The sequence below is a fragment of the Nyctereutes procyonoides genome, unplaced genomic scaffold (assembly GCF_905146905.1).
Source record: "Nyctereutes procyonoides isolate TBG_1078 unplaced genomic scaffold, NYPRO_anot_genome, whole genome shotgun sequence".
NCBI classification, from domain to species: domain Eukaryota; kingdom Metazoa; phylum Chordata; class Mammalia; order Carnivora; family Canidae; genus Nyctereutes; species Nyctereutes procyonoides.
In genome coordinates this window covers 10,614,467-10,630,309 of record NW_026575155.1, presented here as the reverse complement: position 1 = coordinate 10,630,309, position 15,843 = coordinate 10,614,467, and the positions used below count along the sequence as shown (strand labels likewise).

At 46.9% G+C, this 15,843-nt stretch overlaps 1 protein-coding gene across 1 annotated transcript in view; it reads left to right on the top strand.

The window, feature by feature from the left end:
* Positions 1-15,843, top strand: part of VPS26C (VPS26 endosomal protein sorting factor C) — a 49,615-nt gene that overhangs the window by 20,992 nt on the left and 12,780 nt on the right. Inside the window, exons 2-3 of the mRNA XM_055313431.1 lie at positions 8,712-8,855; positions 10,261-10,410. Coding sequence (XP_055169406.1) covers positions 8,712-8,855; positions 10,261-10,410 — 294 coding nt within the window. The remainder of the gene's footprint in view (positions 1-8,711; positions 8,856-10,260; positions 10,411-15,843) is intronic.

Here is a 15,843-nt window from a genome sequence, read left to right as displayed (position 1 = left end):
TCCTTTTCTTGACTATTTCTGATTCATTTGCCCTTTCAGTATATTTATTAAGATCTTATTTGAGAGAAGAGAGAGCATGAGTTGGAGGGAGGGGCCGAGGGAGAAGGAGAAGCAGACTCCCCACTGAGCAGGGAGCCCCACACAGGAGGCTGGATCCGAGGACCCCAAGATCATGACCTGAGCTGAAGGCATATGCTTCACCAACTTATGTGCCCAGACTCTTCAGTATTTTTAAATGATATCAGTACCATTCCTTCAGTATTTTAAAATTTTATTAGTAAATATGTATTCTCTTCCATTCTTTCAGTTTTCTCATTTGGGGATTTCATTATGCACGTGTTGGGTTGGATGTTCCTCACTACCCCTCATTTTGTCACTTTTTTGGCGATTCTTTTTAATACTTAAATTTTTATTTAATTTGAATTTTCTCACTTCTGCCTATATGTACTTTTTGCCTCTTTGAGTTTCACCTCCCTTTCTGTAGTGTTTTTATTTTTTTCTTCCACTTCTTTTCTGAGTTTTTCTTCTATTTTTCTTTCTGTGACCTCATCACTTCATCATTCCTGAGCTTTCACAGCTGTTTTGTGTCCATCTTTTATAGAAACAACTTAGGAAATTCATGGCAAAATGCATGTTGATGATTTTCATCTGCTTCATGATACTTTTTTTTTTTCTGGTGAATGGTCATTTATGAATATTGAATATTGTGTAATGAATATTCAGTAAGCATTCCTCAAGGGCCTGTTTTCACTTGCCCCTTGTGGAGTTTACACTCCAGGAGTACAGATAATAACTAAGGGATTATAACTTATGTATATGTATATATATATATTTTAAGATTTTATTTATTTATTCATGAGACACACAGAGGGAGACATAGGCAAAGGGAGAAGTGGGCTCCCTGGGGGAAGCCCAGTGTGGGACTGAATCCCAGGACTCTGGCATCATGCCCTGAGCCGAAGGCAGATGCTCAACCACTGAGCTACCTAGGGGTTCCACTTATGTATATTTTAGAAGGTGACAAGTGCTCCAGAGCAGAGTTGAGGGAGTGGTGGGGAGGGGGCAGTTTTAAATAGGATGGTCAGGGAAATCCTCTCTAAAATGGTGTTATTTGCACAATGACTTGATGGAAATGAGGGAGTGTGAGTTAAAAATGATCTGTGATGCTTGTTAAAGACAATCAGGCAGGCTTTTTCAAGGGGAACTGTCTTGGTGGGTGCGGGGACCACTGCAGTGGAGCATTGTGGTAGGAGAGAGAACAGACTCCACTCCGAGTACAGTGTGGGCAAGGAGCGGGGGCCTGGGACATCAGTGGATGGGAAATTACAGTAGACATCAGGGACAAAGTCTAAGAGTGGACTCTGGCTAAACCAACCTGACAGGATTCTTGCTGAAGGCAGGCCAGGGTTACCGAGCTTGTCTGGGGCGCTTGAGGAGGGTAAAACCCAAGCAAAGGTCATCAGTTATGGGGGATGATGGCTAGAGCCATTAGGAGAACTCTTGCCGCTGTGACAATGCCCAGATGAACGTGGAAGTCTGGACGTCGAGGCCTGGTTGAGAAGAGCTCTAGGAAGGCTGAGTAGAGTTTGGTCAAGGAGAGGATTTTAGGGGGGGAGGGGCAAGATGGCGGAAGAGCAGGGTCCCCAAGTCACCTGTCCCCACCAAATTACCTAGATAACCTTCAGATCATCCTGAAAATCTACGAATTCGGCCTGAGATTTAAAGAGAGACCAGCTGGAACGCTACAGTGAGAAGAGTTCGCGCTTCTATCAGGTAGGAAGACGGGGAAAAAGAAATAAAGGAACAAAAGGCCTCCGAGGGGGAGGGGCCCCGCGAGGAGCCGGGCTGAGGCCGGGGCGAGTGTCCCCAGGACAGGAGAGCCCCGTCCCGGAGGAGCAGGAGCTGCACCAACCTTCCCGGGCGGGCGGAAAGGGGCTCGCAGGGAGTTAGAGCAGGACCCAGGAGGGCGGGGATGCCCTCGGGCTCCCGGGGACACTAACAGACACCTGCGCCCCGGGAGAGTGCGCCGAGCTCCCTAAGGGCTGCAGCGCGCACCGCGGAGCCGGAGCAGCTCCGAGGGGCTCGGGAGCGGGAGCGGCTCCAGGGAGGGGGCTGCGGGGGCGGGAGCGCGAGTCCAACAGCGCAGGCCCCGGAGCACAGGGCGCCGGGACACAGCCCAGGATCCGGCCTCCCCCGGGACAGGCAGAGGCCGGGAGGGCCCAGGACAGCAAGGACGCTCCTGCCCCGAGCTGAGCAGATCAGCGGCCCCGCCCCCGGAGCCTCCAGGCCCTGTGGACGGAGAGCCCCGTAGTTCCTGCGGGGGCTGACTCCAGGCTTCCAGAGTTGCCATAGCAACTGCGGCTGATCCTCCTGGGGCCCCACGGGGTAAACAACCCCCGCTGAGCCCGGCAGCAGGCAGGGGCAGAGCAGCTCCCCCAAGTGCTAACACCTGAAAATCAGCACAGCAGGCCCCTCCCCCAGAAGACCAGCTGGACGGACCAGTGATACTCCCCCGTGTTCCAATACAACTTGTTTTTGGCCACTCTGCACTGAGCAAAATGACTAGAAGGAAAACCTCACCTCAAAAGAAAGAATCAGAAACAGCCCTCTCTCCCACAGGGTTACAAAATCTGGATTACACTTCAATGTCAGAAAGCCAATTCAGAAGCACCATTCTACAGCTACTGGTGGCTCTAGAAAAAAGCATTAAGGCCTCACGAGACTTCATGACTGCAGAATTTAGATCCAATCAGGCAGAAATTAAAAATCAATTGAATGAGATGCAATCCAAACTAGAAGTCCTAACGACGAGGGTTAACGAGGTGGAAGAACGAGTGAGTGACATAGAAGACAAGTTAATGGCAAAGAGGGAAACTGAGGAAAAAAGAGACAAACAATTAAGGGACCATGAAGACAGATTAAGGGAAATAAATGACAGCCTAAGGAAGAAAAACCTACATTTGACTGGGGTTCCCGAGGGCGCCGAAAGGGCCAGAGGGCCAGAATATGTATTTGAACAAATCCTAGCTGAAAACTTTCCCAATCTGGGAAGGGAAACAGGCATTCAGATCCAGGAAATAGAGAGATCCCCCCATAAAATCAATAAAAACCGTTCAACACCTCGACATCTAATAGTGAAGCTTGCAAATTCCAAAGATAAAGAGAAGATCCTTAAAGCAGCAAGAGACAAGAAGTCCCTGACTTTCATGGGGAGGAATATTAGGGTAACAGCAGACCTCTCCACAGAGACCTGGCAGGCCAGAAAGGGCTGGCAGGATATATTCAGGGTCCTAAATGAGAAGAACATGCAACCAAGAATACTTTATCCAGCAAGGCTCTCATTCAAAATGGAAGGAGAGATAAAGAGCTTCCGAGACAGGCAGGAACTGAAAGAATATGTGACCTCCAAACCAGCTCTGCAAGAAATTTTAAGGGGGACTCTTAAAATTCCCCTTTAAGAAGTTCAGTGGAACAATCCACAAAAACAAGGACTAAATAGATATCATGATGACACTAAACTCATATCTGTCAATAGTAACTCTGAACGTGAATGGGCTTAATGACCCCATCAAAAGGCGCAGGGTTTCAGACTGGATACAAAAAACAGGACCCATCTATTTGCTGTCTACAAGAGACTCATTTTAGACAGAAGGACACCTACAACCTGAAAATAAAAGGTTGGAGAACCATTTACCATTCAAATGGTTCTCAAAATATACCCTAAAAACTATAGAACACTTCTGAAAGAAATTGAGGAAGACACAAAGAGATGGAAAAATATTCCATGCTCATGGATTGGCAGAATTAATATTGTGAAAATGTCAATGTTACCCAGGGCAATTTACACGTTCATTGCAATCCCTATCAAAATACCATGGACTTTCTTCAGAGACTTAGAACAAATTATTTTAAGATTTGTGTGGAATCAGAAAAGACCCCGAATAGCCAGGGGAATTTTAAAAAGGAAAACCATATCTGGGGGCATCACAATGCCAGATTTCAGGTTGTACTACAAAGCTGTGGTCATCAAGACAGTGTGGTACTGGCACAAAAACAGACACATAGATCAATGGAACAGAACAGAGAACCCAGAAGTGGACCCTGAACGTTATGGTCAACTAATATTCGATAAAGGAGGAAAGACGATCCACTGGAAGAAAGACAGTCTCTTCAATAAATGGTGCTGGGAAAATTGGACATCCACATGCAGAAGAATGAAACTAGACCACTCTCTTGCACCAGACACTAAGATAAACTCAAAATGGATGAAAGATCTAAATGTGAGACAAGATTCCATCAAAATCCCAGAGGAGAACTCAGGCAACACCCTTTTTGAACTTGGCCACAGTAACCGGAGAAGGACAAACAATGTATGTTCTCATTCATTTGGGGAATATGAATAATAGTGAAAGGGAATATAAGGGAAGGGAGAAGAAATGTGTGAGAAATATCAGAAAGGGAGACAGAACATAAAGACTTCTAACTCTGGGAAATGAACTAGGGGTGGTGGAGGGGGAGGAGGGCGGGGGGTGGGGGTGAATGGGTGACGGGCACTGAGGGGGACACTTGACGGGATGAGCACTGGGTGTTATTCTGTATGTTGGTAAATTGAACACCAATAAAAATTAATTTATAAAAAAAAAAAAGGAGAGGATTTTAGTCACAAGCCATATGAGGAGCATCTGGGTGGTGCAAAGAACTTGTGCAAATGCCCTGAGGCTAGAATTTGCAGGCATCTAAGACTAGCAAGGAGGCAGGGAGGGAAGAGTGAAGGGGGGGTGACTGGAGGGGGTAAGAGAGACCCCCCCTATAGGCCATCAAAATGACTTTGGCCTTTACCCCGAGTGAGATGGGGAGCTGCCACAAAGTTCCTTTAAGTAGAAGAGTGGCGTGATCCGTCTAGTATTCATCACCTGCCACTTGGATTTCCCTCTTGTCCCTCTTTCCTTCATGTTTACATCGATTCTGTCTCTTTGCAGGAGGTGAGTGTCGCTAGGCCAGGCTGGCCGAGGGTGGATGTGTGAGCTCCTTTATCCTTTCCTCTTCTTCCACCTGGGCAGCAGCGGGGGGAGGTTTTCACGGCCCCAGGACCTGGCTCCCAGGGTGCCCCCTGCTGGAATCACTGTCCCCCAACCCCAGGGCTTGGCTCCCATGGGTGCCCCCCGCTGGAAGCACTGTCCCCTGACCCCGGGGCTTGGCTCCCATGGGTGCCCCCCACTGGAAGCACTGTCTCCCAACCCCGGGGCCAGGCTCCGACGGGTGCCCCTGCTGGAATCACTGCCCCCCCCCCCGCCCCAGGGTCTGGCTCCTGCCCCTTTGCATGGTGTGACCCCCAGCTCTTGCTCTTAGCGGCTCCGTCGCGCCTTCCTGGCTCCCGCCTGTGTGCTCGCTGCACCACCAGCGGGGTCTGTGCCTTATTTCTCTTGTTCTTGTGGGTGATTTCCAGGAGGCGGGAGCGGGGATGCTCACCGGACCCCCCGGAGTCCAAATTGCGAGTTCAGTATTTAATTCTGGGGATCAAAAGAGGCAAAGGTGGTGGTGGGCGCAGTGGCTTTTACACTTCGAGAAGACCGAGGCCTCGGAGCGGACCGGGTGAGGCTTCCGCCTGAGACCCCGTGCGGCCGGTACCTTCTCGGTGCTTCTTCCAACCCGAGCTTGGCTGCGCGGCTGCCGGCGGCGGGGGGTGTCAGCTCCGGTGGCCCGGCCCGGAGTCCCCGCCAGGGATGGTGGCGCCGCAGCGGGTACCCCCGCCCCCGAGTCTCCAGCGGGCAGGTGTGGGGCCCGCGTGGCTCTCGGCTGCACTGCTTGGCCTTGCGCAGCCCGGGGCCCCTGTGATGCTGCGCCGGCCACCGCCCTTCCCCCGAAGATCACCGCCGGAGCCCGTGGCTTCTGTGCATCATTTCTGGGGTTTGCTCCCCTCCTTGAGTCCCTGAGTGACCTCTGCTTATGAGGTTGGCTGGCCTCCCAGCACCATCCAGAGCCACATCTTACCTCCTCCCTGCTGAGAATTCCGGACAAAAGTTGGTGAGGCCTTGAGTTTTCCCTTGGTTTTAGTTATTCAGGTTCATCTGTGCTCCTGGACCAGAATTACTCAAGCATCTTCCGGAGTGACTAAAACTAGTGAGGTCTTACATGTCAGTTGTCTTGGAATGAAAAAAAAAAAAAGATCTTCCAATGAAAAAGCAACAAAGGATCGGTTCCTCATTACCATGGGCCTTACCCATTTGTTGAACTGTCTTCTGTTTCTAAAGTTCTGTTTCTTAAGAATAAACAAGTCATAATAAAACGTAAAATTCTGTTTCTTGGCTCCTTGGGCAACACTTGGACAAATTCTCTATCCCTCTTTCGTTGGTGTTGATTGAATAGACCTGCCAAACTTACCTACAAATATTTTATTAATTTTGTATTTCTCTCTACTATATTCTTTCTTTTTTCCTTTTTTATTTTTTTTTTTAGATTTTATTTATTCATGAGAGACACAGAGAGAGAGAGAGAGGCAGAGACACAGGCAGAAGGAGAAGCAGGCTCCCTGTGGGGAGCCCGATGTGGGACTTGATCCCAGGACCTTGGCATCACGACCTGAGCCAAAGGCAGAGATGCTCAACACTGAGCCACCCAAGCATTTCTTTCTTTCTTCCTTCCTTCCTTCCTTCCTTTCTTTCTCTCTTTCTTTCTTTTTCTCTTTCTTTCTTTCTTTCTTTCTTTCTTTCTTTCTTTCTTTCTTTCTTCTTTCTTTCATTCTTTCTTTCTCTTTTCTCTTTCTTTCTTTCTTTCTTTCTTCTTTCTTTCATTCTTTCTTTCTCTTTTTTCTTTCTTTCTTTCTTTCTTTCTTTCTTTCTTTCTTTCTTTCTTTCTTCTTTTTTTGTAAGATTTTATTTATTTATTGGACAGACAGAGAGCACAGGCAGGGGAAGGGGCAGGCAGAGGGATAGGGAGAAGCTGGCTCCCTGCTGGGCAGGGAGCCCAGTGTGGGGCTGGATCCCAGGACCCTGAGATCATGACCAGAGCCACCCAGGCGCCCCTCTACTATATTCTTTCTTAATTAAATCAAAGTGACAAAAGAGTCCCTTGGGTCATCAAATATTTACTCTGCTTCCTTCCAAGAACTTTACTTCCTTTTCCTTCTTGAGCTATAGGGATCTGGGAAGGAAAGGTTCTATTGATGTCACGACTATAATATGCCAATCAGTGGTCAGTCCAGATCCTGTTCCCATGAGATTAACAGAAAATGTGATTAGATAGGAGCAGAATGTCCCAAGTGCTCCTGTATTATATTAAGTGATAAAGGTCATGCAATTATTTTGGCTCACTTTCTGAGACTCAGTTGTCAAGTAAATTTTTAAAAATGTACTTGTGGATTTAAACTTTTAAAAATTAGACTTCTACTTAATTTCAGTTGTACAAGAAGTAATAGAATTAATTTTAATTGAATTTAAATTATTTCAGAGGAATTTTCGTTTAAATTTGCTTATGCACTTTTTATGGGAAAGGAGGACACAAACACAAAATATTAGCACATTTAAGGGACATCAAATATTCCCTGCTCCCCAAATTTCTCATGCTCTGAGAACTTGGTAAAAGTTTTTTCACCGGATGACCAGAGGAAATAAGATTTAAACACCAGTAGGACAGATGGTTTTTAATGTTTTGATCTGCAGGCTCATTTTAATTTTGCTGGTTTTCCTCTCTTTGTAATTTTTTGCCATTGTATTACCATCATATTAGCATTTGACAGCAGTCGTGCTACATTTTCTGCAATCATATTACCATTTGACAGTGGTCGTGCTCCATTTCTGATGGTCGTTTCACCAACATGTTGTTTGAATTTATTGTGGATTCTCTTTCCGCTCCAGTGGATGCTGTGTAATCTCCTGAACTTCCTTTTCCACACAAAACCCCCTTAGCAAATTGAGACCGTCGGGTTCTTTGGTGACGGGAAGGAACTGCCATCCAGGAGAGAGTATAATGTCCATATTTTGTTACTCTGCAATTATCTTCAGATAGATGAATAGATGATCTGTTGTGAAATCTTTCTTAAATGATTTATGATCCAGGGAAATCTAGGCTCGAATGTCTACCGAGTGACCCAGGCAGGGGAGAGATTGGGGAAGACTTCGCAAAAGCAGTGAGGTGCCCCCTGTGTTCTGTGGATGAGCTCGAGACCCCTCCTCCGTGAGGCTGCCTGGGCAGAAAGAGCACCAGGCCAGTGGTTGTGTTAAATTGTGCATTTGAAAATGTGTAGTCATTTTAGCATAACTGAGAAAGAACCCAAAGAAAAGGGTTTTATCTTACTGTCTTTTTCCTGAAGAGGTTGTTTATACATGGTTGTGGGTAACGTGGCCATGAACCTGCCCCTTGCCTCTGACCCTTCTCTTTGCCCTTTGGCGTCAGACATTTGCTGGGATTCTCCCAGCGGGGAGTGCAGAAGCATCTGGAAGGCTGTGATGGCCTGAGATCTGTTGCCCAGTTCAGTGCTCCCAGCAGTGCTCCCAAGCACTGTGCATCGGCCCTGCCCCGTCATCCTTCCTGGCTCTCCAGCCCCTACCCAAGGCTTTGCCTTCTTCATCCCAGCATCCAGGTCTCTAGTCTGCAATAAGTGCTCACTGAATATCTTAGAACAAATTGATTGCTAAGGAGATCTACCTCTGCTAATAAACAAGGTGGATGCAAAGACATGTTAATGTGACTGGTGGCTCTCTCTGTTCTCCTAGGAAGTGCTCTCAGGCGTGGTGGTCATATCTGGTAAAGATTCAATCCAGCACCAGGGAGTGTCTTTGACAGTGGAAGGAAGCGTGAACCTCCAGCTCAGTGCCAAGAGTGTGGGTGTGTTTGAGGCTTTCTATAATTCCGTTAAGGTAAGAACGCTTAGGTTGCACATTTTTAGTTCATTATCCCAATGTTTGTGGTGGTTTTTTTTTTTTAAGATTTATTTATTTATTTGAGAGAGAGAGAGCATGTGCACACGGCAGTGGGGATGGGCAAAGGGAGAGGGAGAAGCAGACCCCTTGCTGAGCAGGAAGCCCAATGGGATGCGAGACTGGACCCCAGACCCCTGAGATTGTGACCCGAGCCAAAGGCAGGCAGACTGAGACTTAACCGACTGAGCCACCCAGGTGTCCCATGTGGTGGTTTTTAATTTGCTCTCTGGCTTTACTGTTGTTAACCTGTCGGTATTTTGCAAGGTATAGCAGTGGTCCTACTTTTAATACTGACTAATCAAACTGAAAAAGCATTCACATGTTTTGATTCTGAATATATCCTGCTCTTAGAAGTCTGCCTGTTTTTATTCCAATAAGGTAGGATTAGGAGAAGTAGAAGTGCACTAAATTCAGCTTTTAAAGAGACCAGAGCTCTTCTGAGAAGTGCCTGTGGCTTCTGGCACTTACCTTCCTCAAACAAAACTGTTATTTTGACTGTGTACATGGCAGCTCTTGGATTTGATATTCGGGTAAAATGCAGATAGAACAGTGGCCATTCTTCCCTTTTTGTCATTTTGGGTAGAGGTGTATGTTCCAGAATATAAACTCCTTTTCTATACTATAGTTTCATTTTCCTGAAGGACATAATAAGGCTGAGTTTTGAGGGGGCAGGAGGTGAGAGGAAGGATGGTTTCTAGTTGGCCACATTCAGATCCAGGGCCTCCCTGTCATCTTCCACAATCTCCCCATTTTCCTCCGGAAGCACTTAGAGACTCACTTCAAAAGCTGTAGATTTTCCGAGTGATACAAAACCAAAGCTTAGAATATGTGAACTAAGGAAGGTGTGATGGCTGCCTTTGGGCAAGTCCCAATGTAACGCTGAGGTGCACAGGGCTGAGGACGGGCCTGTTCCTCCCCGCGCGGTGGGTGGTGGGAAGGCTCCCAGGAGGCTGGCGTCCAAGATGGGCACAGGGTGGTGAGGAACCATGGGTTCAGGTGGTAGCCCACCGGGCCCTCCTACCTTGACTGAAGGTAGGAATGCCTGTCAGGATGGTTGTTAGGACAGTTAACTGAGCTTTTGGGGGATAGGAGAGGAAATATGGCTTCAGATGTGCCCCAGACATGGAAGCATCCAGAACTGTGGATGAACCATAATTGTGCCAGAGACTTGAGCCACCTGGCCACTCCCCGGCAGACACAGCATGGTGCTGGCCAGGACACAGGGAGGGTAGCCCCCGAGGGCTCAGGGGCTGGGGCTTTCAAGAGATCATTAACAGACACGGTAATTTGAAAGTGCATCCAAAAGTGCGCGTTGAGAGATTGGGTTGCTTTTCCTTTACAGCCTATCCAGATTATCAACAGTACCATCGAAATGGTGAAGCCAGGCAAGTTTCCCAGTGGCAAGACAGAAATTCCTTTTGAATTTCCTCTGCACGTGAAGGGCAACAAAGTTCTGTATGAGACTTACCACGGCGTGTTCGTCAACATTCAGGTGAGAGTTTCCTAATCCCGTGCAGGTGGCTTCCTGGCTTTTCTTCTGCAAAATGGCTCCGTCTTTCTTTCACTGAAAGTTACCAGATGGACCCAAGAGTTTAATACTGTAATCATGCCAAGACCACCCATCTATATTCTATTTTGATTTCTCATTTTGCTGTGCAGAACACATTTTATGTGTGGCCATGATTTTTGATAGGAATCCCGTTGAGACCCCTGCTCTAGCTTCTTTTTAAAAAATTCTGTTGTTTCTGTTGGGCCCTATTCAGGCCACATTGACACCGTGAGGGGTGCTGGTAGTGTTTGGTGACAGATATGCCCTCCTCTCTGGCACCCGCACTAATTGTCTGTTCTATACGCATAAATATCTCTTTGTTAGATATCCAAAGGCTACTACTCTAACATAGGCTTGTATTCTTTATTGAACAAACCTTGTAAATGAGGGGAAGTGAATTTATGACTTCCTGTCTACCTCCGCTGGCCCAGGACGCCTTTCACAGCCACTATTGTCTCCGGCACAGTTCGGAGTCATGACTCAGGGCGAGCGGGTGAGAGAGAGCCTTTCCTTTATTCAGCGGAAAGAAAGGTACTTTTGTGATATCAGCCTTGCAGGGTTCCCCTTGCTCCATGAGACAAAACCATTTTGTCTTGCATACGTGCAACAGGGCGGAAAGTTAGGAAGTTTCTTGATTTATTAAGTTGTAGCTGATAATTTGGTCTCAGTCAGAGACCATTCCCCTGCCTAAAACATACCACTTTAAAAATACAGATCCTCAAAACCCTCGTGAGAGTGTCACCTCAAGGTTTGTCTGTGTGCGAGTTCGATGAAGTGCTCGAAAGATGAGTTGAGAAGCAGGTGCCAAGTGACATCCTGCCCTGCAGTCACTACCTTTCCGTCCAGAAAAACTGCGTCTCGTCCTTCATTATTGGTGCACCTGTTTCAGTGTGCAGTCTGTACACTAAAGGCTCTGGCCAGCCCATGGGAAGTGACCGTAATGACAGGGAAGTGTCCGGATTCACAGGAAGTTGGCTGTGTAGACCTGCGAATTGCCCGTGCACAGCAGTGCAAGCGCTCTGACCAGCTTCCTAGGTCGGGAGTCCTTTCACCGCCAAAGGCAGTCCATGCACAATGCCTTCTTAGCAAGACTGACAAAATCCCAAACGTGTCATTTGAACATCACAGTTATTCTCTTTCCAGAATCAGCGTTGCCTTGCTTGCTCGACACAGTAGCTCTTTAACACTGTTGATTTAATAACATAAGCGCTCGTTCATGAGAAACCAAAGAGAATAACATTCAGGTTTCACTGGTCATGCTTCTTGTCACTTCCGCCTGTGTTCATTGTTCTTGTTAGATTAGTTTGTTTAAAATCAAATCGGAGCGGTGCCTGGTGACTCAGTCGGCGGAGCATGTGACTCTTGATCTCTCGGGGTTGTGGGTTCAAGCCTCACGATGGGTGTAGAAATTACCATAAAAAATAAAGTCTTATAAAAAAATCAAATTGGAAATCTCATCCTTTTCCAAATATTGCCAAGAAGGGCATGCAGATATATATAGTTGACCTTTGAACAACATGGGTTTGAACCTTGTGGGTCCCCTTTACATGGATTTTTTTTTTTTCAGTAAATACAGTAGAGTGCAAATGTATTTTCTCTTCTTTATGGTTTTCTTTCTCTAGCTTAGTTTATTGTAAGAATACAGTATATGGTACGTATAACTTACAAAATAACTGTTAACCAGCTGTTGATGTTATTAGTGAGGCTTCTGGTCAACAGTAGGCTCTCAGTAGTTATGTTTTTGGGAAGTCACAAGTTATCCATGGAGTTTTGACTGTGCGGGGATTGGTACCCCTCAACCCCGCGTTGTTCAAAAGTCAACTGCATATAAAAATCTTGAGTATTTGTGTCCTGCATGGCTGTGTGTAAGTTGGAAACTCTTTAAAATACAATCGGAGGGGCAGCCCAGGTGGCTCAGCAGTTTAGCGCTGCCTCCAGTCCAGGGCCTGATCCTGGAGACCCAGGGTCAAGTCCCACGTCGGGCTCCCTGCATGGAGCCTGCTTGTCCCTCTGCCTGTATCTCTGCACCTCTCTCTGTGTCTCTCATGAATAAATAACTAAAATCTTTAAAATATATATATAAAATAAAATAAAATGCAATTGGAGGAGGATGCCTGAGTGACTCAAAAGTGGAGTGTCTGCCTTTGGTTCAGGTCATGATCCCAGGGTCCTGGGATCGAGTCCTGCATCAGGCTCCCCACAGGGAACCTGCTTCTCCCTCTGCCTGTGTCTCTGCCTCTCTTTGTGTGTCTCTCTCATGAATAAATGAAATCTTTTAAAAAATGCAATTGGAGGATTAGTGTGTGGTGAATTCTTCAGTAAGGTGTATGGTCACCCTGACCCAACCTTTTTTCTTTTCTTTTCTTTTTTTTTTTTTTTATGATAGTCACACACAGAGAGAGAGAGAGAGGCAGAGACACAGGCAGAGGGAGAAGCAGGCTCCATGCACCGGGAGCCGGACGTGGGATTCGATCCCGGATCTCCAGGATCGCGCCCTGGGCTAAAGTCAGGCGCTAAACCGCTGCGCCACCCAGGGATCCCCCTTTTTTCATCAGATTTTACCCCGTGAGGGTTAACTTCAGACTGCTACAACTTAGAATTCCCTACCTTCCCAAATATCTCACAGGTTTCTAAAAATGTAGAGATTTCTTCTCATCCTAACCTCCAATGTAGAAGAGCTTATCACCTAGATTCAACATTTATTAGAATTTTGCCATTTTTATTTCATCTGTGTTTATCTTTCCTGAGTCATTTCAAAGTTAGTTACAGAATCACGACACTTCATCTTGAGCTACTTCAATATCCATCTCCAGAAAATAGGGATGCTCTCCTACATAATCACAGCCGGCATCTTCACACCCATCAAAATTAACAAAAGTTCTCAAATATCATCTCATTCCCAATTCATACTCATTTTATTTTAAAGATTTTATTTATTTATCTGACAAAGAGAACAAACAGGAAAAACAGTAAAGGGAGAGGGAGAAGCAGACTCCTCGCTGAGTAGGAAGCCTGATGGAATACTCAATCCCAAGGTTCTGGGATCATGACTCGAGACAGACGCTTAACTGAGCCATCAAGGCGCCCCCTCAATTCATATCCAAATTTATTATTGCTCCTTTTGAGAAAATATGCTGCTGCTTTTTTTAAAGATTTTATTTTTAAGTCATCTCTACACCCAGCATGGAACTCGAACTCACAACCCTGAGACCAAGAGTCGTGTGCTCCCCCGACTCAGCTAGCCCAGGCGCCCCTTGAGAATACACTTCTTGAGAGAAACTGGGATGTTGGGTTTTTAAAATCAGTTTTTCATTCATTGATCATTCATTCAGTTTCTAGAGGGGTCTTTTGTTAGCCTCTGTGTTTTATAGCAGAGCAAGTGCCACCCATGGCCGATGGCGACCACTCGTGGGCACAGGGTTGGCCTCAGCGTGGCCCCATGGGGCCGTCGCTTGCCGTGCTTACCCTGAAGATTTATAGGTACATTCCTCTGGAAAGAAAGTGTTGTTGAACCTAGTAACATCCTCTCTCTCAAATGATGTGGGCGCAAAGGCATTTCACATTTAGAATTTGAATTGTGTTATGGTAACGTAATGTAAAAATAGTAAGAACCATAAGACAGAACAAAGGGTATAAGGTGTAGCAAGTATTACATTTCCAGCTTGCAGGGTCCAGGTTTCCTCCTTACTCGGTCGACAGAGGCTGCTGGGTGGCGTTTGCCCTTGTTCCTCTCCTCAGGCAGGCTGGGTTCGTTCCTCCCCTTTGTGATCAGATCGTGCATATGAGAACCTGTCCGCTTTCCCCAGTTGTCCTTTGTGCAACTGCCTTTTCTTTGGAAAGTCATGTAAATCACAAGCAAATTTTATTATGTTTGTTCTACTCTCGTGGCCGTACTAGCAAGGCTTTATGCTGTAGCCCAGCATCACGGCAGTACCAGCATGTCTGCAAAACTGTCATTCAGAATTAATTTATCCACCTGCTGGTCATCCTTTCTCACAGTTAAGAATATCCTTTCCAGGAGTCGGCCTCAAGTCATTTGCCCATGTCTTCTTTCTTCTTTCCTTTGGCCTCATGTTAACTGACGGTCATAGAAGATCCAATCTTGGGGGCACCCGGTGGCTCAGCGGTTGAGCATCCTCCTTCGGTTCAGGTTGTGATCCCGGGGTCCTAGGATCGAGGTCTGCACCAGGCTACCCGCAGGGAACCTGCTTCTCCCTCTGCCTATGTCTCTGCCTCTCTCTGTGTCTCTCATGAATAAATAAATAAAACCTTAAAAAAAAGAAGAAGAAGAAGATCCAGTCTTGGACCTCCTGGCACCCTGCTCGTGGTCTGACTGGCCTGACCCCCTCTGACCCGCAGTGGCTCCTACCACCTGGACCACTCCTTAGCAGTTGGGCAAGATCAGGAAAAGTAAAAAGATCTAGGGCTTCGCAGCAGACAGATCTGGGCTTGAGTCACAGCATTGCGTAAGGGTTCAGAGCATGGGTTTTGGCAACCGGCAGGTATAAATTCAAATCCCACCTCTGTGACCCTGGGCAGCCTCCACGACCTCTCCTCCTAGGAGATTAATGAGGCCTTGGCACGAAGTGCTTAGTTAGCACGGGGCCGGGCAGAGAGAATGCTCCAAGTACGTATTTGCTGAGTGGCTGAATGAGGGAGTTATTTGGTGACTGTCCTTATAATCCACTGAGATGGTACATGTGAAAGAATCAACGTGATTCCCAGAACAGAACATCACCGTGTTCCTCTTTTCTCCACCTTTCTCCCCGCATGCACTTAGCAGCTGCCCCATGTTACTAATTATTGCTTTCATGCTTAAAAACATTTCGTGACCAGAAGTTGATGCCTGTTGTTCTGATTCCTTTGCAAGTTATAGAAATCCAGCTCGAACTGACTTAGCCTAGAAAGAGATCTCATAGATCGTCGAGCTGGCCGTTCCAGGGAAGCCAGCTGTGACTCGGCTTGGCCTTCTGCACACACCTCCCTCTCAGGCTCTTCCCTGGCCGTGGCCAGGCTGGTTGTTGGCAAGCGGCTGCAGCCTCCCATCTACTGGGTTGGCATCCCCGGCCAAAAGAATTCTTTCCAGCGATCCCAGTAGCCCTGGCTTACCAGTCCCTTCTGCGCCCACCAAACCCCTGAGACTAAAGATGGGAAAAGAATCCGAGCCAGCAGGCAAGCCTGAACAAAATGTTGCCCGTGCTAGACAGGGTGTGGGCTGTACAGGAGAAAGATGAAAACACATACAGACATACACGCGTGCATAGATGTACGTGTGCACACACGTGCATGCACACACACCTATATGAATCTGACAGCACCAGGCCTCTTGGAGCTTATCAGGTCGGGGAGACTAGATTGATATCTCAAAAGAATCTC